The sequence below is a fragment of the Nyctibius grandis genome, chromosome 3 (genome assembly GCF_013368605.1).
Source record: "Nyctibius grandis isolate bNycGra1 chromosome 3, bNycGra1.pri, whole genome shotgun sequence".
In the NCBI taxonomy this organism is placed as follows: Eukaryota; Metazoa; Chordata; class Aves; order Nyctibiiformes; family Nyctibiidae; genus Nyctibius; species Nyctibius grandis.
This window is the reverse complement of record NC_090660.1, coordinates 112968378-112994385: the sequence shown is the minus strand read 5'-3', so window position 1 is coordinate 112994385 and position 26008 is coordinate 112968378. Positions and strand designations below refer to the sequence as shown.

General features: G+C 44.5%; 1 protein-coding gene across 2 annotated transcripts in view; it reads right to left on the bottom strand.

Annotated features, from left to right (window-relative positions):
- ADGRB1 (adhesion G protein-coupled receptor B1) overlaps positions 1 to 26008 on the bottom strand; it is a 297647-nt gene that overhangs the window by 28000 nt on the left and 243639 nt on the right. For both annotated transcript variants that reach the window (XM_068395729.1, XM_068395728.1), the window contains 3 exons: positions 25147 to 25216; positions 17639 to 17705; positions 12919 to 13004 (listed from right to left, as the gene is read on the bottom strand). In XM_068395729.1, coding sequence (XP_068251830.1) covers positions 12919 to 13004; positions 17639 to 17705; positions 25147 to 25216 — 223 coding nt within the window. The remainder of the gene's footprint in view (positions 1 to 12918; positions 13005 to 17638; positions 17706 to 25146; positions 25217 to 26008) is intronic.

Genomic DNA, 26008 nt, shown 5'->3' with positions numbered 1-26008 from the left:
AGTTTATTCTTTGGTGGACATTCTGGGTTAAAATAACTTAAGATTCAAGCCACTTCTTAAATCACAAGACAGAAAACCGGACAAAACAGTTTTCTGCAATGCAAATACTGCCCCATGAACATCCGCTTTATCTATGAATGATGGCTCTAGAAATGGGAAAGCAGCTCTGTTCCCATGGACTATTTAGTCATTCATTAGCTCTCTGAACAAAAAGGGTTCCAAGCAATTTTAACAGCTTACTAGGGAGATTTTAAGCTGTCAGTCATCCTATATATTTAGCAGCACTGGTGCACCAAGGGTACCAGGAGAATTTCTCTGTGGGTTTTTCTCTAACAAATAAGAGTAGACCTATGCACAGACTGAATAACAAGTTGAGGTTCAAGCTTTTTCTGCGTAGAAAACCTCAACCTATATACTAACAAATACAGGCAACACAATAATTACAGGACAGATCATGACACATGTTTTACAGTACTTACATGGGACTTGCTTACCATTTTCTGATATATGATCAAGATTTTAATAATGTTTACTTGCTGGTTATCCAGGTACCACTCTCACAGACCTCAGTGAGAGCTTTACCCGAACAAAGCTGGAGCTTGGACACAGGTATGGACATCAGGATGCAACACTGGTTTCAGCTAAGATTTTTTCAAGGTTTTACACCACTTCTGCTGTAATGACCACATGCTGAACTGACAGGTTATTTTTATAGTCATAATAATACTCTGATTGCAAATATTTCTACAACCTGTCCAGACTCAGATGTGTTCCTCAGTGGTATTATTAAGCAGTGTAATTTACCTAAGGGAGCAGGTAAATGGAATATACTTTTTTTCATTAAAACAAGCATTAGGAGTCTTCCATGTAAAGTAAGGGCCATGACATAATCTGATATCTTGTAATTTTATACAGGATGACAAACTGAATGTTCCTTAATGTCCAATATGAACTATAATTTCAAAGTATTATTTTTTTAAAAAAAAGCGGCAACCAGACAGCCCTCAACCAAACAGCTCCTAAACAGAAGGCTTTATTCCATTTCTCCCTCAGCCCTCTGAAATCTGCCTCGTTATACTGAATTCTCTCTTTGCTATCATTTGCAGTGGTGCATTAATAAAACTGGCTAAGCAGTAAGTAAGCGTAGCGAAAAAATCAGAGAGGCAGAAAATGGAAATATTAGGCTTGCTACATAACACACCATTCTAGATGTGTCTTCCATGCAAACACAACATGCCTGATGCATGTAGTTGGTAGTTGAAGTCATTCCAATAGCAACTTGCAGTTGGGATTGCTGGAAACCAGCAAAGTTAATAAGAGGATGCTATAAAAGGTCTGTACCAGACAACTCTGCTTCCTGGAATTATCTGGTCCCCCAGCATGCTCTTAATATACACTCATGTGTACGTTACTACCACCAACGTTCAAACAAGAAACCTAGCAACCACATCTGAGAATGGATCTGACCTGTAAGTATGGGTCTGAACAATCCATCTAAGTTTGGATGGGTTTTCCATTCTTGAAAAGAACTGCAACATCAGATTGACAATGATTTGGATCTGGATCCAAGATCTAGATGTGGATTTGGGGTTGTAAGGGATGCTGCTGAGGAAGTAAATCATGTTTCTCTTTAGTAAATGGTTAGATTTCAATCAAATATGCAGTCACCCTGCTTTAGCACGGCACTGCTGGAGTCTATTTTCTATCCAGAGCACAGATGCAATGATCCATAACTGCAGTGGGCCCCCTTCAGAGCTCCTGCTGTCTTCACACTGGACTCAGTGAGTCCTTCCCAGCCCCTTGTTCTGTGTGTCTCCATATGGGCAAACTACTCAACTTCCTTCTGAGTCGAGACATCCTGATGGACTTCATTATTGCTACCAACATAAGCAACCTTAAATCACCACTTAAATCTCTTCCAACCAGATGATGAAAGCACCATCTGCCCTTCCAACTCAGATGATGGAAACCGTATTACACCACATAGTCAGCTGGAGTAAATCAGGATTTTCCCAACTGTATTGTGCTGACAACACCAGCTAAGAGTACAGCCTTTCTGCTCTCTTTGTGATTCACCTTGCAGATGCCTTCTCAGCAATATTCATCCCTTACAAATGTTATGGAAATGTTGCTTGACACTTAACACATAATCTTTATTCTCAGGCAGCAGATGGCAACAGGTCATGGCAATGTAACTTACTCTAATTTCACTTTCAGAGCTCTGCTTAGCTTTTGAAATATTAAAGTCAAAAAAAGTTCCATTTTAAAAAAAAAACATATCAAGACTGAAATTTCAGAAGAAAACTCAAGGGAAGATAAGTGGGTTTCCTGTGACATTGCCCTTAATTCTACTTGCTGTGAGCTGAATTCATAGCAGAACTCATACTTCTGCCACCTTTCGATCTGTCCCTTTTTTAGGAGGTACTGTGCATCCTTAAAAGGTTCCAGAATAACTTATAAAGCCTAAGAAACTTCATGTTATGGTGCCACGTAATGTGAAATGGAACGATGATTTGTAATATAACGACATCGTGATTAATGACTATTCATTATGGATTATCTACGATCAATGAATCTAGAATTTTTATTGCTTGAGACAAAGGAATTAGCTGGCAGATCTTCTTATTTGTTCCATACATGACAGCACTGATGATGAGTGACAGCAACATCAAGAGAAGATCATGACACTGCATTGTGGAAGCGTGGTGCTGGTTTATCGTGTGATGACCATGACATGACAATGTTACTCAGCAGTACAGTTGAGGGGTCACGTTGTTCCTCCCCACCACACCACACTACAGCTGCATTGCAGAGGAAGGGCGTTACTGGGGTTGTTTAGCCTGGAGAAGAGGAGGCTCAGAGGTGACCTTAGTGCAGTCTACAACTACCTGAAGCGAGGTTGTAGCAGAGTGGGAGTCAGCCTCTTCTCCCAGGTAACTAGCAATAGGACAAGAGGACACAGCCTCAAGCTTCACCAGGGGAGGTTCAGGTTGGACATTAGGAAGCATTTCTTTTCAGAAAGGGTCATTAGACATTGGAAGGGGCTGCCCAGGGAGGTGGTGGAGTCTCCATCTCTGGAGGTGTTTAAGAAAAGTCTGGACATGGCACTTAGTGCCCTGGTCTAGTTGACAGGGTGGTGTCAGGGCAATGGTTGGACTCAATGATCCCTGAGGTCTCTTCCAACCTGGTTGATTCTGTGATTCTGTGATACTTTGGGATATGGCAATGCTGCAGCACAGTGCAACCAAATATAATTACAATGACGTGTGACAACATGGCCACACAATAACACTGTCCACAGCTTTAGCGTGGTAGACTTTGCCTTATGAAAGCACACAGCAGACCCAGCTCTGGCAATAAGCAGATGATGGCCTTTGGTTGAAATGTCAAAAGTAGCTGTGGTTTTGTTCGTTAGCTAGCTGGCAGCCTTGAGAGTCTTAATCTTTGCAAAAATAGCAGGATAAACTGATGGCACTTAGAGGAAAGCAATGGAAAGAGCGAAAAATTGGTTTTGGAAACAAAGATCTACAGGAAGAAAGATCAAGAAGCCTGCACCCTCATAAAAGGCAAGTACAGGGGGACACACAATACATGCCAACAAAGATGTAAAGGGTCATTATAAAGAGGCAAGTGATCAATTCTTCTCATTACTCAACACTAACAGGACAGCCAGTACCATAAGCTAAAGAAGCAGCAGAAGGAAAAATAACTTTATAATTCAGAAAGCAGCTCCTGGAGAGGATCTCTGAACAGGGAGATGGTAGGTGAGCTCAACACATAAGACAATGGATGGGTCCTTACATGCTGCACAGAGTGGCACGTGGTGCTCCACTATTCTGACGAGCATGCTACTCCTGCATCACAGCAGGTCTGCTACAGGAAAACCACAGTACAAGGATTTACATTATTCATTTTCTCCTGCTTTATCCCTCCTCTAACTTGTATTCCTCATAAGAGCAAGAGTGTTGCCCTAATTTTAGGGACAGTTTCAGAGAAACTCCCTTTAACTCAATGCCCACATAACCAAGATAGGAAATCTGTCACTAGAAAAGAGGGGGCACTGTGCATGCTCTTCCTACGCACAGGTAATACAGAAGCACAAGATATTCTTTCTATTTTCTCCAAAAGATGATTCTTCTCTCAGTTGCTGCAACCATACAACTAAGGGAACAGGAAATCAAATGTCTCTAAACGAGACAGGCAGCTAATGAAGTAGCTATAAGCAGACTGCTTGATTACTCATCCCTAATAAGAGAAGTTGTTCTCTGACAGTCCAAGCAAGGACCTGCAGGGCCCAAGTATTATCTCCAGCTAAGGATACAATTTTAAATTCCTTGAACTATGAGAACAACACTCTCCTGAGGAACAGTCTCCTTCATAAAACCAGCCATGCATGGAAATATTGATTTACTTTAGTCCTGGAACTACAATAGGGGCAGATAATTTGACATCTAAGACTTCCTGAAATGGCTTTGAGCCAAGAAAAAGAGCAAATCCCTTAGATGGCAGGTTTGGCACATGAATTTCTGATGATGTAAGAGAGATGATGCATGAAAAGGGTCATGAGGACTCCCTGACATTGACTCTTGGGTGGCTTGCCTGCAAGAAGAATACACTGTGCCAGGGCCTTAGTCTTGGGCCAGTCTCTTCCCTATAGTCAGAACTTGAGAGTCCATATTTGCAATGCACTGCCTAGCAGAAATTCCTTCCATCCTTCCATCCATCCATCCATCCATCCATCAGCAGTCCCTGGTATCTGCAGTGGATGTCCTTGTTCACAGCAAGTACAAAGAAATGGCATGCCCCTGAGATACTTTTTTCCCCGTCTCAGGAAAAAAAATTCCACAGGTAGCAAAGACAAATTAATTTTAAGGCAGTATTTCACAGGCTGAGGCTATCCTCCAGGCAGCAATAAAAAGAAGGAAATGTGGGGACAGAGGTCTTCCAATGGCAAAATATGCCTAGCATCTTCTCCAGAAAAACCTGAAGGGAAGAGTTTTTTTAACCCACACCTGTCAAGTCTAGCTAACCCTTAACAGGTCATAGACATCCAAAGCTTTCCTTTTTATCATTTCCCAAGTCAAGAAATTGTACAATTTCCAGTGCATGTTTTTTCACTTCTGTCATGATTACTACCTGCTCTGCCATCAGTGGTTTACCATGTTTTCCCTCAGTTACACATCCCCTTCTCTGATCCCTTCTCTCTTAGACACAGATACTACCACAAATAGTTGCTCAAAACTTCTATGATTTCCAAAAGCCAAGAAATATGAACAAAAGGTTCTATCCTTTCCTGTCATGCTATCCCAGAAACGGGCTTCCGAAACCTATGGGGGGTAAGCTGGAAAGGGTATGAGCAAACCCGGCAGGAACAAGGCAGGAACACCCTTGATGTGCTCTCTACCAAACAACTATGGCTAATTCCAGGTCAGAGAGGAGCCAGGAATTCTCATGGCATCTGATTTACATTACAAGATTTCAGAACTGAATGGCAAAGCTGGTCCAAGGTCTGGGATGAAGGCCAGTAGAATGGTGGCAGAGGCATGAAGCATAATCAGGGCTTTACTTTATTGACAACCTCATTTACAATAGATTTGGAGGAAGAAAAACAGAAACAGTTCAGCTGCAGAATGAAGTGGATGACAAGGGTAGATGAGGGCTGAGTGAACTGATTCATGTATTACTCAGTGGTCTCTTTGCAAGGACAAGAGCATAGGACACTTCAGGACAAACAACAAAGCCAGTGCTGGAATTTATCATCTAAGGCATTCTATCTGCTAGGAAACAAAAGACATATCCTCTTACAAGAGCCCTCCAATTTCTATGAAACCACTTAAATTAAAAAAAGCAGGATAAGTAGATCTGGATTTCATATCCCTTTTTTTTTCTGATTTGAAGATGAATCGGAATACGTGATTTACGACAGGCCAATGTCAGACAATGTGGGAGAAGGATTTGAGATTGTTTTACTTTTTAACTGAATTTACTATGAACTGGAAGCCTCTCCTATTTATCAGTCTAATTTATTAATAGTAAAGCTCCTCCTGGTTTAGCATTCCTCTGCAGTTGCAGGAGACTGAAATGCAGTGACCTGCTAATTCCAGACTTGTGGTACGCGTGTCTGGACCAATGCCATCTCACCGTCTCAGCTGGTTGCAAAAGGCAAGTAAATTACTTCAGCAGTGAAAAATAGATGAGATTTCATTTAGTTTTTGCATCTTATAGAAACTGCTAGCTCTTAATAGAGGTGATTGCATGTTCTCTTTTTCTAATGACAATCGGTTGTTTTTCACAAATGTACATTTTTCCCTAAAGTCTTTTGGATTGTATATAAATGGCTCAGTAAAAAAAGGAGAAAACCTTGTGTTTTAATTTTCTTTTATATTTCTACATTTTGAGATTTGGCACTCACCTGCCTATTTTTGTTTAGATTAATTAAAGGTAGGAGTTTTCAAATTGCAAACGTCTAGATCTGGGACTGTTTCTTTCACACAATTTACATATATTACTTTAGACATCAAAACCAAAATATAGCACCACTTGGAAATGATGTAGATAATAAAATTTCAAAAAGGACAGGAAGAAAGACAAAGCTTCCCTCATCGCTCTCCCTTCTACCTTAACCTTTGGGAAAAAGCCAACTATATAAATAGCAACAATTTCTCCAGCAGAACAAAGCTTTGGCATTTTCATAATTTTTTTTTTACTAACTCCAGTGGCATCTAAGAAGAGATTTAACAGCATTTGACTTTTGTAACTCAGAGCTATGAAACGCTTTAAGATTTTGAGAACTAATTCCAAGTGCTTTTAGGAGTCCAAAAGAGGCAGTCAACAATAATCAAATCAGAACTACAGCCCTACAAGGTATTAAATTTAACTCTAGCCTTTTATGAGAGAGAAAAAAAACACTTAGAAGTTATTCACAAACTCACTTAAATCATACTCAGTGCTCTGCAGCCTCTGGAGTAAAAAACTCAAGCACATGCTTAAATGTTTGACAAAGCTGGAGTTTGAGACCCCCATCTACCATCAAAATTAATGGGAACCACATCTTTACGTCTGTAACTCAAGAACTAAATTAAATGGGGGCATTAAACATATACCCAGCTTCCAACAAATTAAGAGTCCCTTTGTCTTCCATGGGCTGCTCACATGCTTAGATCTAGGCATGTCATAACACGCTTTTCAGGATCCAGTCCATCAGCTTTTGCTCCAGGGATGCTGCAGGAGCCCTACACTACTCATGGCCCACAGAATGAGGTTAGGGAGAGCTGAAGATGTGGGGAGGTGGGTAGGGACATGGGGAGAGAAAACAAACACGGGCTGGTGAGTGCAGGGAAATGAAAGAGGGAAATAAAATAAATTTAAAAAAAAAAAAAAAGAAAGTGGAAAGAAAGAAAGAAAAGAAGTTGAAATTAGAGGAACTAACATGGCGTTACTGGTGGCTGTGGCCGAAACTTCAGCAGAAGAAACTACTCCACACTTGGAACATTTGAGCGTCATGCCGTAAAGGGGCACTGCCATCTGACTGCAATTAAAACCAAAAGACTGAAACAAAACAAAACACTTTGCTTATGAACACAAACGTAGAAAGGAAAGGGAAATAGAAGCCAAAAGAAAGAAAGAAGAAAAGAAAGGAAGAAAGAAGAAAGGGAACCAACCAACCATACCCAGTTTGAAAAGAGAAATGAAAAGACAGGCAGGAATAAAACTCTCTCATCTGTACCACTCCAGATGCGGGAAATGGGAAAAAAATGTACAATTCAGAGACGTGTTGGTGCCGCTGGAGAGGGTGGAACTGTGTTGGTGAATGTTTTGCCAGATTTAGGGTGTCTCTCTCTGGCACCCACGGAAGAGAAACCAGTACTGCTCTCCCAATCCCCACCTCCTTCTTTTGGTTTGTTTTTGAGAAATTGCTCTTTTCCCTCCTAGCCTTTTTGCTCCAAAACAAAAAAGGTGGCAGGGTCGTAAAGTAGAAGGCAAGAAGTAGGGCTGTGGGGGCTGTGTCTGCTTATCTTATTTCCTAAAGCAGTGTAAGGGATAAGTCATATATTTTCTCCACTGGCCCTTGTGCGCTAATCCTCACCTTGGTGGGGATACCTACATGGCAGTTGACAATACCAGGAGAGAGGCCACTCTTTGACTGCTTAGTCTGTGATGAAAGACATGCAAATGGGACTATTTATGTACTGGAAGTTAAGCTTGAGCTTGGGTGTTTTGTAAGACCATCAACCTGCCTTGAAGGGAGATGGACTGGCTGACTACTTTTGAGACATTTCTTCTCTCAGATCTTGTTTTGGAGCTGAAAACATCTTTGGGATGAACCCTGAGACTTATTCACATCAGTTGCTCCCACTTTTCCTGGATGGGATCGACCAGAGAACCAGGCCATTGTGGGCTGCTGCTATAAGGGGCTGCAGAGATCTGCTAAAGGGCATGTCCTCATGATTTTTAGAAGCTGATGTGTGTGAACCCACCTAGCTGACAAGCCAGCTCTTACTCAGGAGCCCAGAAGACAATTATCTTGGCATTGGCCCTGTTTCTCCCCAGAATTTACTAGTTTGTGTGCACTCTCTGATTTGCACAGACATCCACATCAGATCTGGCTTAGAAAATGGGCAGGAGTCTGCAAAACATCCTACAGACCTACATGCAGTGCCTGATATCAGAGAAGGCGTGAACACCACTGCCAAAGGACAGTAGGTCTGTTGTGCTTGGGTGATGGCAGTGCAGCTGGTGAGGGGTGATGTTCAGAGGTACCAAACATTGGGGTTTTTACAGCCCTACTCTGCCTGGGAGAGAGATTAGGAAACTTGACAGGTAGTTTCTTAACTTTTACGGCTTTCTGTTCAGTCTCACTGCAAAAAGGACATCCCTGTGAACACCAACACAGCATTGCCAGTGGTCCTAGTGGCCCACTTTCAATTGGTTATTGATTGATCTTTTAATTAGTTACAGTGACATAAGCCATTACTCCCTTCCAGAACAATGGCTAAGGTATCCCACAGAAATTTTCAGCCTTCAGACACAGAGAAAATTAGCTCCCGTGTCAATAGATACATATCTTCCAGGAAGGATGGTGTAAACCTGGTGAGGACAGTGGCTGAACCAAAGATAAAGTGGGTCTTGAAAGGCATTAAGTGCACGACCCTTAAAAAAAGACAGCTTATCCCCAGATCTATAAGCCACAAAGAACAGATAAGCAGAGAGACAGAGAGAGGCAGAGATAGGCAGCAAAAAGAAAGTAGATTGATTTGAGGAATTTGATGGAAAACTATACCAGAAAAAACATGAATGACACTGAATCACAAAGAACTGGCCAAAAGACCACTATAACACATAACTGTAACTGCTGTTGGGTGTATTTATACAGAAAGTTGTAAGCAGTAGGCACAGATGTGGATACATTTATATTCTAATTTGTCCTTGTTGGGGGCATGAGGTTGTTAACATATTGAATTTCTGTAGCAGGTTTATATTGGTGCCTGTATGTGTGAAAGGGTAGCTAATGAAATAATCACAGTAAATAATACATTTGCTTAATTTAGCTTTTTCTGCTTCCTAAATATCCACAAACAGCTCATGGACTCATCTGGTATGTTCACTGGAGCCTGGACTTTGCTACCTTATGTTGAACCGTGCTTTACACCATACACGGCCCAAAGAGCAGGAGCATTGCTTCCAACGTGAAACATTCCCAGATGAAGGGCAATTCGAATCTGTTCCTATTTTAATGTAGTTGTTATCTTTCCAATTACTTTCTTCTCTATGCACTGACAATCCAGCTCCATCACACCCCGCCAGGACAGTCACACAGAGAATAGTTCACACAAGGTATTGGGGCAAACTTTCTCAAGTCCTCTCTATAATCAACAGAGAGATGAAAGAAGTAAAGGTCCTCTAAGGGGCAAGTTGGAATAACTAAACAAGGCTCCTGTCTCTCTTTAGTAGCTACAGAGGAAGCCTAGGGAGATTAAACTCAGCAGGCTAAAATTAGCCTTTGTGAATATACCCTATAGCCTCATTCTTCTTCCGTGGTTGCGTGAGCACACAAATGCTTCTGGAATAAACGCTGGCTGAATAAATTTACAATTCATTTTAAAGGCTCCTGCGTGCGACATTAAAACATTCGTTTTTAGTAGCACTCCCATCAACAGAGCTCAAACGTTGTCGGTGTAGCTGACAGCGAACAGAGACCATACTTTAAGGTCCCTTCCAACCCAAACCATTCTATGATTCCATGATTCTATGGTTTTCTCCTGTTTCTGGACAGGAGTTGGGGCAGTTGTGTGCGTTTCTCCAGCTTTCCAGGTAATCACACCCAACTCTCTACAGACTGGATTTGTGATATATCTATAAAGTCATTGCCACTAGAAAGTCAACATTTTCTGACAGATGTGACAACAGTAATCATAGCAATTTCCTCTGCTAAGTATAGGGCAAAACCTATCATGTCTCGGGTATGATTTAGCAGAAACTTAGCACTGGTTTATTTGTGCCAACTGATCTGTGGTATGTGTGCTGGGCTCCTCTCAGTGTTCAACAGGTCTTTTTTTGTTTGCTTCCCTTTGTTATTGTTTTTGCAACACTGAACCATACTTCTTGCCTCTGCTAAAGGAAACTCAATGTTTCTTTATACCATCTCCTCAGATCCAAACGTCTCCAAGGCCATTACTCGTTCTGATTATCTTCAGATCTACCTTCCAACACGGTTCCCAAGCCCAGGCCAGAAGCGGCTAGCTAAAGGGAAGGGGCACCAGAGCTCTCAAAAGTGCTTCCGCACTCTCAGCGGGTGCACTTCGAAAGGAGAACAAAATCATTGAGCACAGAGAAGGCTTAAAAGTGCTGCACACACACACACGGACACGAAAGAGGGGGGAAAAAAGAGAAAAGAAAGAAAAAACAAAGAACATCAGAAAAACGACTTTTTTTTTTTTTTGCTTTGTAGGTTTTGTTTTCAAAGTACAACTACGAATGTGATCAATAACCGGCTGCTGTGTATTAAATAAGGTCATTCTGTATGCGGTTTAGATCAGAGAGGGAGAGACTCAGAGACAGTAACTCGCTGCTCTGCTAATCCAATAAACCATATATTTCAGTGCTGACTTTCAAGTGCAATTACATTGCTACGGACCTGCAGTGCAGGTATTTTCCCAAGTTCTCTCTTTGTGAAGAAGGCATCACCCAGAATAAAGCACTTGCTTGTTAGCAGCTGCTTTAAGCAATGTACCAAGGTCACTTCTTGGCGTACCTGTTCAACCCTGCAGCAATCGATACCTCTGATCATCCAAATGTGCTTAAGTCTCCTCTTATTATCATGTCCATGGCATTGCTCAGGCATCAAGATTCCCCTCTTTGCTGTACCGAGGGACCACGTCGCTTGGCCATGTCAACACTGCTGACAAAACATGAACCTTAACAGGTTCCTGTGTTTCTCCCCTGACTGGATAAGTTTTGTTGCCCTCACTCAATTAAAAACCACTTCCACCAGAACTACTCAATAGACCAACGACAGGAATATTGAACCTTGTCTGTACTTTCTCCCTCTACCCTCTGAGACTCAATTTTAAGGCCCAAGGCTTTTGCAGGGCTGCAGTGGATGAAGCAGCTTATCCTCTCTATGAAAGTTTATGAGTGCAGCAAACAAGGCGACAAGGTACCCATGCTCCCTTCGCTTTCATAGATAGGGTATGTCCTGTATCTTCTCCACCAGCCACCTAAGGTTTTAGGCTCTGCCTGTAGCTGTGGTGCAGAGGCATCAGAACACCTCTTGTTCTCCTTGTTTCTTTGTAAACAACTTCTTTCTTCAAGAACACGATCATTATCTGCAGTGATAAATCAAATACCATCAATGGACAAGTGAGAGCACACAACCTTGTCTTTCCTAGCAGCAGGTAAGGAGATAGTTTCTCTGACTGCAACAGCAAGCCAAGTAAGGCAGTGGAAAATAATGTATCAACATCAGCAACCAGGCTGACCTGTGCATTTTATTTGACTTAGAGTGTCAGCATGCCATTTCTGTCCTTTGCTTGGAGCATGGCATAGATCAGGGATAAAGTCTGAGCAGGCTACAGGCTCATTTTTAGAAATGAAGGTGAAAGGGGGGGGGTCTCATCCTGCTGGAACCAATGACAAAATACCCATTGTCCACAGAGTTTGGAAGTAACCCAGCACAGAGCCCTGCATGGTAGCTGCCGTCCCAGCCAATCCCTAGTGAGACCAGGGTGACAAGAACTGTGGAGTCAGCTCTTCAATTTATACTACAAAGAAAACCTGGTAACACAAGCCCCCCGGCTTTAGAGATGGAGGTTGGGGTGGTGGCTGTGGAAAAGATAAAGAACCTCAGGTAGCATCAGAAATTTTTCTTGCAGAGAGGTATCTTTACTTACCAGTCCTCCTCTTTACACATCTAACCATCTACTAATCTGTTCACTACTAGACCACCAAAGACCCTTTCCTTAAAAGTAACACATAACTTTGCTGTCCCTCAACCACCTCAGCCAGCCATTGGACATGACTTCTCTGTTACACAGCCCATGCCACGTGCCACGCTCAGCAATGACGAGTCCCTCTCTGATCCAGATGCTGTCTCTAGGAGTTAGTGAGAAGAGTCACTTGGCTCTCCCTAATCTTTGGGAGGATACATCAGTCTGGGCTGAAGCCGTTTTAACAAAGAGATGAACTTCTAACCTTCCTCCATAGTAACACAGTGCTGCTTCTTTTGTCTCTTTTGTCTCTATTGCACTGAATGATGAGGCAGAGATTAAATCAACTGGTTTTTTTTAATTTTGTTTAAATCTGCTTTTGCTTTTTGCTTGCATCTCCAATTTCTCTTTGCGTTCCTTGCCTGGTTATTGATCACAACCTTGGGTGTTATTTTTTTTTCATTCTTTACTTAGATGTATTGATAAGGCATACCCTGCCCGTTCCTTCAGTTTCTTATCTGTTATTCCATCTTTGGATACAAGTTTGTTAAAAACCAGAATGCCAATAACCATGTTCACCTGTCGAAAGAGAAACAACACACAATTTTGTTCTCAAGTGGGTCAGGTCAAACTTGGTAGCACAGAAGGAAAAAACCCGACTTTTGGCAAGTTAAGTCCTTCCTGTTTCTCCCAAATTCAGGTAGCATGGTCACACTTCTGCAGGCCACCACCCCTTCTGTCCCCTCTCCACCCTGTTCCACCTCCCCTGGCCATGCATCAGTGAGTTCAGGAGAGCAGAATGCAGCTGGCAGCAGATTGGAGAGGTCTCAGTGAACCAGGACAAGACTGTAAAGTGCTCAGATCGCTGCAGGGCTGTTTGAAGCCCGATGCATACTTGAGGTCTACCAAGGCAAACTAGAGGTACAAGAACATTTTTTCAGGGTAATACAAATAGAAAGTGGCCAATACAGGCAGAGCAGTGGGTTGACTCTGTTGACTCTAGCTACTTTCCAAAGCGCTTTCTGGAGTCTGTGCTACCAAAGCAGCAGTATTAAGAGGATGGGTGGGGTGATGCAGACAGCTTGTCACAGTTCTTGCCTGGTGAACCAGCACCGCTGCTCTCAGAATAGGAGGTGGAGGGACACTGGAGCAAGTGGAAATACCAGCTACTGTCTTGGGAGACACTGCAGATGGCACAGCACATAGATTAGCCATCTAGTCTCTTCCGAAAAAATCAATGGGCAGGACAACTGCATGCAGTCCTTCAGTCTGCTTTGTTGGGTGAGAGCATGGATGTCTGTATCAGTCAAGTATAAATATTCACAGGGAAATACAGGCTGTACAGGTGTGAAGTCTTGCAAAGTGATCCTAAACTCTTCACTGCGCCTTTCCGACTGCATTCACTGCTGCCAGCTGCATCTGTTTTACAAACCTCATCCAAACCTCAGCAACCTCTGCATGTGAACACATTAGTGACAAATGAGCACCACCCTCTTCATGGAGGCACAGCACTGATGGTGGAAAAAAGTGACACTCTCCTGGTTTTGCTGTCAGAGAAAACACCTATTGTTGGTAGAACCATGTGCTAGATGCTCTTTTGCATGTGGGGCTTGCAAGGAAATGTTTAAGGCCAAACTCAGAGATGTGCAACGTTACATGTTAGCTAAGAGCCTTGGTGAGTTTAATAGAGTTCAATAGAGACGTGGTCCTAAGAGACACCTACTACAACACCTAGCCCAAAGGAGGGGAGATGTCTGCTCACACCAAGCATCCATCTAATTGCCTAAATCATCCTCAAGAATGAGCAATCTCTCTGAATTTGGCTTGCTGGTTTCAGCAGGACACAACCCAGCTCACTGATGTGCAGTCCACAGCTGGGAATAAATGGAAGATCTCACAAATAGCAGCTATTTTCTTTTGCATCAGCTGCTGGGTCAAGCAGGCTACTTTCCACAGCTGCAAGTCCATTTCTAGAGCTCGCCATGGTATTGTTTTAGAGAAACAACACTGGCAAGTCAGACGCAGTAACTCAGCCAAGGATCAGCAGAAATCAAACCTTAGTGATGTGCTCGGAGAGAGAGAGCACTTTCAATTCAGTGATCCTTCTTCACTGTGCTGGAGGCTGGTGAGTGCAAGAGAGACTTTTCTTTAAGGTGCAGCAAGTCAGTAGGAAAGATGGGGTTGAAGTGTGGCAGACTGGATCGCTTCTGGGGCTGGCCACAACACAGTGTGTATCCTCACTCATATAGAGCAGGGGAGATGACAAAGTGCAGCTCTGCAATTGCAGCTGTGCAATTGTTTTAATAAACAAAGGCTATTTTATCCAGTACTTTGATCATAATGATCAACATCCTGCTCTTACCCTGGCTCCATTTCTTTACAAAGTCAGGGATGAAATACCAACATAGGTGGTAGAGTCACCATCTCTGGATGTGTTTAAGAAAAGACTGGACATGGCACTTAGTGCCGTGGTCTAGTTGACAGGGTGGTGTCAGGGCAATGGGTGGACTCGATGATCCCAGAGGGCTCTTCCAACCTGGTTGATTCTGTGATTCTGTGAATGCAAGCTGCAAATATTGCTGAAGCTGCAGACCAACCATCTTAAGAATTTTTTTTGAGTAAAGATATTGCCCAAGCCAAAGGCCTTTTTCCTATGTGGAGAACAATAAGGGAGGGTGGAGAGGAGGAAGGCTACTACAGGTAATAGAAAAATCTGTACTGCAGTACAGAGATCTTTGAATGGCTTGGGAAGAGTGAGCACAAGTCTAGCCTGGCCAGGGCTAAGGCAGAGGCAACAAGCCCAGCTGTAGCCAAGTCAGCTGTGTGCAAAGTCACTTGGGTGTCTATAGACCATACTCATCAGAGTTTTGGGTGAGAAAGGTCTCAGGCACAGAGTCAAGTCCCAGCCTGATCTGTGCACCGCTGCACAACAGCAGCTGTGCTGTCTCTGGAGCAAACCTGTCCTGCGAGCAGCAGAGCTGCATATCCCCTGTACAGCCCTGCAAGAGCCTGACTGTCCTTATGTTGAGCCAGGTGGACTGTCCCTCCATCACTGACATGGTCAACCTGGAATCAGGCCAAAGTACACAGAGAACAGACAGCTGTCCAATCTTGTGGACAGTGCATGCTTGAGAACTGTGTGTTCAACTTCTGGCTCTGCTAAAAGTCACAATGTGAATTTGGGCAACTTATTGACCTTATCTGTTTCCCAGGTTCCCATTTATAAAAAAGCTTGCAATGCTGCTGCTTTTCCTTCCCCCAGCTCCTCAGTATATATATACCAACTCGGGCAGCATTCACCTCTCACTTTAGCCAGCAATGAGTCAGGTAGTCTAAACAATGGACATGGCACTTAGTGCCATGGTCTAGTTGCCATGGTGGTGTCAGGGCAACGGTTGCACTCGATGATCCCAGAGGTCTCTTCCAACCTGGTTGATTCTGTGATTCTGTGAACGAGGTATGTAGGCTCTCTCTCTAGGTACTGAGCAGAGACAGACGCTCCCAGAAGTGATTCACCACTTCCTAAGATCAGCTGTCTAAACCACCATCTGCAGGTGTTGACCTCTCTGTGAGGACATCTCCATTTCCAGCTTCAATGGTGAGTGAAAACTGCGATGCCGAATGGAAGCAGGCTCACGTGTTTTTCTCACACTTTAGAAATGCTAAGAAAAGCCGAAGGATTACTCCCCTTGTTGGCACAACAAAAGCAAGACGGTCTGAGGCAGCAGATTGACTCCCCCTTCTCCGGGCACTACCAAAGCTCCCTCCCTCCTAATCACTGCTGTCTGTTGAGCATTCAAGCCACTGAGCCAGAGCTATCAGCTGTTATGTTGTTGGGGCAAAGAGCTAGTTCATCTGAAAGCACTAAGCCACTTAATGCTCCTGTCAATTATCAACGCCCTGACCCCCATCAGCTACATTACCGAGAGAAATCCAACTACCACATGCCTACAGAGATCTAATGACTGGCTGGCATGAACATCTGCTTATCCCCACTCTGCTGACTGCTATCTGAAGGCTTAACTACGTAAGGCAGCCCTACGCTAAAGACAGACCTTAACTGATACAAGCTTTGCTTTATTACAGAGGAGGTGCAATTGCTGGCTTGTGTCTGTCATTGTGATGAAACGATGGCACCAAGGTGGTTTGATGTGCATTGACAGCAGCGAGCACAGAGGGAGCAAGAGCTTTTGTGTAGTTATTCTCCTGTAAGCCTGCTGCTGCTGCGGGGCACTTAACCCCCCAGGTTAAAGCCTGGTCCAGAAAAAGAAATTGCAAGTGTCAACAACCCCATTCCTGTGCGACCCTCCAGGGCATTTGAGCCTTAGAGGACATACAGCTCCTCCACTGGATAAAACACTGGGCTGGAGAGAAACTGCAGACTGCCACTTACATGTGGGGGCTTGAATGTGGCTTTAAACCTGTCCGAAACTGCTGCAGGAGGGATTTCCTAGAGGACTGGCAGTTCCCAAATTCTTTGAACCCTGACAGGCAAGATTCCTCCTGGCCAGTGAGGCTCCAACAGCAGGGAAACTTGACAAAAGGCATGTCATGTCCCGAGTGACAGCTTCAACTCAGGTAATAACTGGCCAAGATTAGCTTTGGTGCTGTGTTGGAGCCAAGGGTGTAGGGACAGGAGAACAGACTCCCACCTAGCATGAGCTGGTGGGACAGATTTTAGGAATGTTCACTTTAACCATGTCATCTGTTTGAACTAGAAGCAAACATGACATTTTTAAGGTCACAAAGGACCCCTTCGGCACTGATTTGAGGATCTCCATTTCACCTGCAAACAAGGAAGCTGCTCACATGCACTGGCCATCTGGAACAGACCGGGAATAAATGCTGGCTGTGGAGGCACAGCCTAGTCTGAGAGCAACCAGTAACAGCAGTTTCTGAAGGAGTTAATGTCAGAGTTTTCCACCATCATCCTACACTTCCATTCAGATAGGGCAAAATGAAGGTAAAGCATTAACCAGATGTCTAGGGGATTCCAGATTGGACAGAGGTGGAAGGCTGAGAGCTGAGGCATATTATGTTTCAGAATCAAACCCATCCCAAATTGCTGGCTTCTAACAGTTTGCTCTTTAGTCTGGAAGGGGAAAACTGTTAAAAACATGAGTGGAAATAGAGAGGGTCATTCTTGGGTTGAAAGAATAAGGAAAGTGATATGAAGAGGAGAAAAAAAGAAGCTTTCAGCCAAGCTCAAATACCAAAACGACAGCAGCCGCTGGTCCCACGAAGGCATAGAGAAGACCTCCCTCTAACGACAGCCAGCAGCTGGAAAATGAAGAGAGAAAAGAAAGTTACCCAGTGGCAGCATCACTGACAGGCGCATGTTCTGCTCTTCCCTTTGCCTGCAGAGTTCCTCTTGGGAGGTGATACCCCATGGCAAAAGAGTCTCAGACTTTACAGCAAGCAAGTTTTGCTTACCGTTCCTCCTGAACTTGCACAAAGGCTTATTTGCCTGGGGATCCACCTGATTGTTGACAGAGGAATGCACACAAAATTCATGATGGGTTTGCGGGCAGGATGATGCTCTTGTCTTACTCACTCAGGCAAAAGAGTAGAAACAGTGGAAATTGTCCCTCACTCATTTGCTAACCACTACGCCTGCCGGGAGATCAGGTCCAGGAGTGCAGCACATTTCTTCTCCTGGATGCTCCCTTTGGGCTTGCTGCCATGGGGAAATTTTACAACACAGCGGTGAGGTGCGAATTCTCAGCACTCCTTAAGTGGATGCTCTTAAGGAATGAGCTGAATGTGAAGTGTGTGACGCCTCTTCTGGAAACCAGGTCATTGCTTCTCCCTCACACCACGTAACCTGAGGAGGACTTCTCTTTTCTCCACTGACCACGTGTGGAATTTAGGCTCCTACACTGCCTGGTGCCTACGCAAACTGAGGGGGCTCTTCTGACTAAGTGCTGGTGTCTGCCCTGTTGGTGCCTACCACAGAGCCAGTCACTCTTGATGACATTTCTAGTCAGCAGAGATCCAGCCAACAGAGTCCAGGATGAAGCATCTACATTCAATCAGATGATCACATCCTGAACCCCACTGACTGCCTTGACTAGTTCTTCACCATCCCAGTAAGCAATACACCTAACCCGGATGGAGACATTACTGGGAAGATGAATCCCATCTCTCGTGTAAAAGGTATGAATATGCTCCAGGTGTCCCCACGATGCTCCTACTGCACCGTACATTCACATGCAGACTTCACTGAACACTGACATCCCCATCCTGACAAACTTGGTGTGAAAAAACAAGCAAAGAGAGGCAAGGGAAACCTCACCTTGCTCCCATCCTCAGAGTTGAGCATCACAGGGTGTCTGGATAGCCAAGAGGGATTTTCATGTTTGACCGTAAAGTCAGGAAAGAAACACTTTTTCACTGTGAGAGTGACCAGTCATTGGAAAAGGAGAGGAGAGTGGTTGTGGAGTCTCCATCCTTGGAGACATTCAAAAGCAGACTGGGCATGGTCCTGGGCAGCCAACTCTAGGTGACCCTGCTTGAGCAGCGGGGTGGTTGGACCAGACGACTTTCAGAGATCCCTTCCCACCTCAACCAGTCTGTGACTCTGCGACAGTCATGAACAGTCACAGCAGCACTGGAGCTGAAATTTCCATTTTGTGGGGGAATCCAGCAGTTCAGAGCATGGACAAATAAAGTAGGTACCCCAGGGCAAGAGAGGATGCAAATTCACACTGTGTCAGCAACCCCATGGAAAGTTTGCATGCTTTGACATCTCAGTACCCTGGAGAAAATGTGTGATAAAGTAATCCTGTTTCAGCAGTAAACTACCGTGCCTTTACCACAGGATAAGAGCAGGCAACCACAATGGAGCGAGGACCTTCTCAAAGCTCTTAAGCCAGCTAACCCTGCAGTAATTCAGTTACGTGGCTGCACCCTCAGCAATATGGTTCCATTCTGCATCAGACGAAAACTGATGCTGCCTTTCAGAGTCTCCCTGGAAACAAAGCCTTCCTGGAAACATCTCAATTTTGTTGATCAGCCTCATATGTTCTTCTATCAATTCTGACTTGCAAAAAAACGTTATTTTTTCACCCCAAAACACAGAACATTTGGGAAAAGAAAAAAAAAAGAAGCATTTCAAATTGAAAATTGAAAGCAGGACATTCTGTTTTTCTCTGGGGCCTGCATCTTGTTTCTTTCTAAATTAAACCTGTATTGTGTTAATTTAATCAGTTCTGATTTCTTCCTGATAGCAAGTTGCACTGTCACAAACTGAGCAGCAGTAATAATAAAACGAATAATCAGCTGGGGAGGGAGGGAATAAGAATGAAGCTTTAGAGCGCTGCAGTAACTGGAGGTCTCCCTACATGTAAGGAGAGGGCAGGAGGAACCAGGAGAGCTCCCAAACCCCAGTCCTCGCCCAGACCTTTTTCTCCATCCTAATTTTGAGACAGTTTTTCCCAGGGCCTCTTCCAACCGACAGCTCAGCCAAAGAGAGGAGCTGACAGTCCTGCACTCCAGTGGGTGATGAGGACTTGGTGCAACGAGGGTTCTCGTTCATGGCAGGTCCCTGGCAGCCCCTCTTCCCCTCTGAGCATCAGGTTTTCTGAAGGCGAGTTCACACATCACCAAGCACTGGTCCTTATCCCTTCTGACTGCCTGTCCTCCCTGACACGGTACTTAATCAAAGCATTTCCAAGGCTGTCAGAGGTGGTGGCTGACAGCAATGGAAGGGAAAGGGTGAAGTGATATCCAAGAAGGGGAACTGACAGCAAACTCCAGCACTATATTAGTCTAGTGGAGATGCTTTTAGCCTTGTGCCTACAAGGCACAGAAATATTTGCATTTTGCTAAGACATTCCCCAGTACTTGCCAAGGGATCTCTTCACTGATCTCTTAAATAAAACTACCACTGGAAGGGAGTAAGTGAATGGTTTAACAATGCTCAGCAGCTCCAGACTACTGTTTCTAAGCAGCGCTTCCCCGATCGACAGCAGCTCTTGTGTTCAACGCAAAGGACCTCTTTGCAAAACATCCGATCCTTTTGTGCCTCTGCCACAGCATAGATGTGAGAGGGATGGCTTTTGTCTTGGTCCTGCGAAGAGCTGACTTCTGCTGAGACCTTCTTGACTACACCACACAGCTCGGCCAGCAACAGGTCTCACCTCAGTCATGCGCAAAATTAAGCAGCCCCAATGCAACGGCCAACATATTTGTATAACTAAGACTACAGTGGGAATCAGGGCTCCCCCACCAGTGTTAATTTAGAGATTAATATAGAAGCTGCTGAGATACCTGTGGGTGACAGAAGCCCTGATGCAATGACACACAAGGACCCCTGGAAATTCGCTGTGCTCCCGCACTGCTCTCAGAAAACTTTTTGTAGGCTCTCTTGTGGGGAAGGATATGAGTTCCCAGCTACCAGAAGCACAACCTCAATTACTCAGTTCAAGCTTTAGGAAGCAGTTTGTCAGGCTTTAGAGGTCCAGAGTCAGTCCCTGGAGTACTGGCTAAAAGGAGAGTCATTATTCAGGCATTCAGCCTAATACATGGAGGTGAGCAGCAGCGGGTCCCCTAGACCTCCATTATCTCTAAGACTTTCTTTGAGACTGGAAGTACAGCCTGTACCCTACCCCAGCAGCTCTCCAAACAACTGCAAAATCCCCTTTCAAATGCTGTTCAGATAAGAAAAAGGAAAAATCCCCTTGTGTCCTCCTCCCTTCATTGTAGATGGAGAGTTCATTGCACTCCAGAAGAAGTGCCCTGAGCAATAAAGGCCCCTGGGTGAATGGCTGCTGGGGAACTGACACTCAGAAAACAGACACACAGTCCAAATCCCACAGTAAATATTAAATTTTTTTAATTTTAATCTCTGTCTCCCTTCTCCTCTTACCACTCGGTGGCCCAGTCTGGCCAGATAAAAGGTAAATATTAAATATTATCTACAACCTTCCCACACTTAGCACTGTCTCTGATCTTTCTTGTGTTACAGCTTGGAGACGTGGCCAACCTTTTGACTGCTACCACGTCTTGATGGGACAGGCCTCCATACTGCTGCTCAGTTGTGTTTTTATCATTACAGAAGAGCTTCATCCCATGTACAAAAAAAAAACCACAGGAGAAAGATGGGTGAAAACTTGCTTAGGGCTCAGGTAGACCACACTGCTGGAGTTTCCTCCCTTGCTCCACTGCAGTTGGCCAGCTCGGTGTACCCTACAGATGAACAGCTTCAGTCATTGTGACACAGAGACACATTATGCTTTTCACACACTGTCCCTTCCATCAGCTTTGCCCTGAGAGTCTGTAACACCAAGATTAGTGCTGCAATGCCTTCAACAGTTGCAGCTGTCCCTAAAACGCTCTCATGGCCATTTCCCATAGATGGATGACAGGGTTTTTTTACCACTGTGAGTGGGATGAGAAAAAAATGTTGAGTGTCAAATCCTGTGCTCAGGTAAATATCAGAGCCCTACTTTCTCTTAATGCCCGTCTCCACAAGAAAACCATCAGGTGCTAATGCACTGCTCTTAGGATCCAGTAACTGCAGGGTTGGCAGAAGCTTTGAAAGACACTGTGAAGTCCCTTGTGGTTTATCATGTCTGCTCTTGTCCCCTCCTTCACCAGGAGGGACATGTTGTGGCTAATGTCTTTCCTTCCTCCTGCAAGATGGAAATATCGTGCCTTGAAAGTCTGCCACTGCCCATTTCAAATGCCCTGTGAATGCCCTCTACTAACTAAAGACAAAGCTAAAATAGCTCCTGAGCTCTAGCTCCAAGCTTTGCAGCTACCTCACACATTTCTGCAATGGCCAGAAACCAGCAAACATCCTGGGACGAGCTTCTGTCCAAGCCTGTATTCTGTTTATACGCCTTTAGCATTAGACAGTGTTAAATCTAGTTCTGAACAACCCCAAGTTTTGGAGTTCAGCTCTGAAATTACTGCTATGTAATGTTGACTTTAAAAGAGAGGTAAAACCGTGGGTCACCCCACACATAAATGTAATGGAGCTTTTATGCCTTTTGAGCAGGAAAACAGGGACAAATGTGAACACACTGCAGTTTGTCAGGGCACCCTGCCTAGCTTGGTCCACAGGAATATTTGTTTCATGTTTTAAAATGCACCGATGTGCAAACGTAACTCTCGTTACAGCGATGCTCAGCACCATTTTACGCTCAGCATCATGACTTACGAACCTGATACCAGACAGTTCAGTTCAGCAATGGTTTAGCAAGAGTAGGACTCAGAGTAGGGTCTAAAAGGCCTGCTCTGTGTTACCTTTACACAGAACAAGCTTTCCTGTCAGTAATCTTCCTTTTAGCTAGAATAATAGAGAATAACAATAGGTTCTGAAGCAAACTACATGTTTTGTAGAGTTTGTTTATGGGATTGATAACAAGGTTCTAGCAGACAATGATTCATGCCACCATGCCATCCACCTGGTCCAGCAACGTGCTTCCACTTGCCTCTCGCTGCGTGGAGTCAGGGCAGGGACTGCTTAACCAGTGCCCATGAGGACATCCCCCCTGCTTGGGGCAGAGGTGCTGGCTTGAGTGCGTGACTGCAAGTTAGCTCTGTTTAGCTCTGGCTCTTGGTAAAGCCACCAGCAGGAATTACAACAAGATGGCAGTGTCAGGAATGTCTGATGGACTCTCTGTGATTGAGAGCAACCGTTGCTCCTCTCACGACTTTGCTGGGACTCACCAACTTTACCACGTATTGGGCTGCAACGTGGAAGGGAGATGAAAGGAGGACCAAACTGGACTTGCTGTGGTGAGAAGGCCCCCTGCTATTTTGGTGACAAGCACCCTGACAGCAGAGCAAGGAAATGGTGTCACTTGGGCTGCAGCTCCTGCTGAGAGCACAGGATCCCCTGCCATCCCCCGAGCAGCCAGCCAACCTGACGGGCTCTGAGGCAGGCAGCATCCAGCCCTTGGTTGCAAGGAGCAACAGAGTCTTTAGGGCTGAAAGGAGTCAGAGGATTAGCAGCCAAAGGAGGAGAGCTGGTGTGGTTAAGCATCCCCTGGGAACGATGGGAAGTCAGCACAGTCTGTTGGCCACCTCGCCGATGTGCCAATCTGAGAGCAAAGCAGGAGTCCAGCAGGTTTTGTCATGCATTGACACCCTTTTGGCTTTGCTCTGGGGTTCGGAGGTGTTGGCAGGCAGTGGTCCAGGGCAGTGAAACAGGGTGTGCTTTCCTGCACGTTCCTCCCTTCCCTGCCCAGGCTCTTTTGCGTGGTCAGTGTTGACCACAAAACTCTGCAGTAGCCCTGAAGCATTAATGGGGAAGGAGCTACTGAGCTTTTTGCACCCATTTCCACCAGTCTATAGACAGGAAAGGAAGCAGAGATATTTAGGACCTCCCTCCCATTCCCCTGCTGCTTGTTCATTACGAATTGTTCTCATGGACTTGCATGGAGAAACAGCAGACCCACAAAAAAGCTAAAGGGGCATTTGGGATCTCAGCGGCACTTCTGAAAGCCAGCCTGTGTGTTGTCCTCTTCTGAGTCATACAAGCAGCACTGGATCCCTCTCCACCAGGACACACTGAAGCCAAGTCACCTGAGCTGGGGCAGGCAAGGCAGGACAGGCACAGCCAATGCATCCTGATGCCAGCACAGGCTTCAGGAGTTGTAACTATGGATTTGCATTTGACAAACCCACCTTCGTCAGCCCTCTGTGTTGTACAGTAATTTAGACTGCAGTAATTTAGACTGCAAAGCAAATGGAGAACGCTGCTGTGCTGTTTTAATACTCTCCTGCACTCAAATGCAAACCCTGGACCATTTGGCCGTGGGTGTGCAGGATATGGTGGGAATTCAGAACGAGCAGGGACTCCACATTACTTTTTCTCAGCGGACCTATCGAACTGTCATCTGTTGCTGGCCACATCTCCAGCTTTTATCTTAAACATTGTTCGTGTGGGATGCAAACCACCAGCCAGGAAGGCTCTGGATAATGATGGGTTGCAGTAGGGAAGGGCCTGATTTATTGCTACATAAAATCTTTTGGCTGAGACTATGCATAAAAATTTCTAAGCTATCTTTTTCACTACACAGTGAAAAAATAACCCTTTTTTTTTTTTAAGTTGCACTAATGCTCAGCTCTGAGTGATTCCAGCCTGCATTAATGTATTTTTACCTCTGCATAGTCTTATTCCGTTATTTCTACTCTGTCTTCCTTTTACACACAAAGAAAAGTTTCCTAAAGGCAAATCCTGAGCTGCTTCCAATGTGGAAATTGGAAACAAGCAAATTCAGATTGTTTTTGAAAATATGGTTTGAAAAACTCATGCTCATTCTGGTGCCTAAAACTGAGGCGAGCCGTTTTGAAAACCTGGGACTGATCAAGCAAACCATGAAATAGATAAACTCAAAACCTATTTTTTAATTTTTAAACATCCTAAACTTGACATATTCCTCATTTCCCCCTAAAACTAAATTTTAAAAATCTCTAAGTAGGAGGTTCTTAGATCAAAGTGATGTCATGTGTGCAGCAGCTAAATGTAACTAGTCCCTGTGAACTTGTTTTTAAAGGCCTACACAATCCACCTCGGCCAGCTGATGGCTTGAGGAGGCAGGGAGGCAGGATGGCTCCTTCCTCTCCCGTCATCCTGCTTCCCTCTGCCATGGGCAGCACACCAGAATTTAGCTCCTACCCTGGCTCCTGCAGGTCAGTGTCTGTATTTTGGCAAAAAGAGATGGAGGGTCAGACAGTAAGAAAAAGGAAGGAGAGCTCCTTTACTCACTAGTTCACGGTGCCGTACCCCTTGGCTTTGGTAAATCCCACCGAAATGGCAACCACCAAGGCGGGGAGTCCTACGGAGATGAAACAAGAAAATTGGTCATTGAAGCATATGTGCAGCTCTTCTCCCACTCAGCTGCATAATATACCCTATTCTTCCCAGTGTTATTCTAGCACCGTCTGTCCCAGCCTGGCTCTTTGGCAGACTGAATTCAGGACCTTCAGAGCCAAGAGCATGAACCCTTGTTACCTCTGCTAATGAAGTAAATGCCATCAGCTGTAATCAGCTCATATCCTGCTGTGGTCTCAGCAGTTGTGTGGGGACTGAGAGTACATGCAGCTGCATAAAATATATTTATTTTATTCTTAGGTACACAGGCTGGCCAGGAATATATAATCATCTCTCCTGAAGATGGAATATTCAGCCACAACCCACCTCAAAGAAACTAGCAAGGAGATTAAGGGCTATGTTTGCTCTTAACATAATATATGATGAACTGCTCAGGTTCAAATCTCACCCCAAATGAGACAGAAAAGGAAATGGAAACTGAGTTCCACTTATCCCAAACAGGTCCCCTAAATGCTAGGCCATGATCTGTAACAGAGCAGGTCCTTCTGAACAACAATGGAAAAGAGCATCAGAACATCAGGTCTTTCTGCAAACCAGGATACTTCTTCTCTTGCCAGAGACTTGCTCCCTTTTTGTGTCCAAAAGGGGAACGAACTAAGAGAAACCAGCTGCCCTCGAGAAGACACACTTCATTACGAGTGTTGCAAAGGATGAACAAGTTAGTCTGTGGCTGGGACGCCACAATTTACAAAGTACAATTTATCCTTGGAGTATTATGAGCTAACGGTGCCAGCAC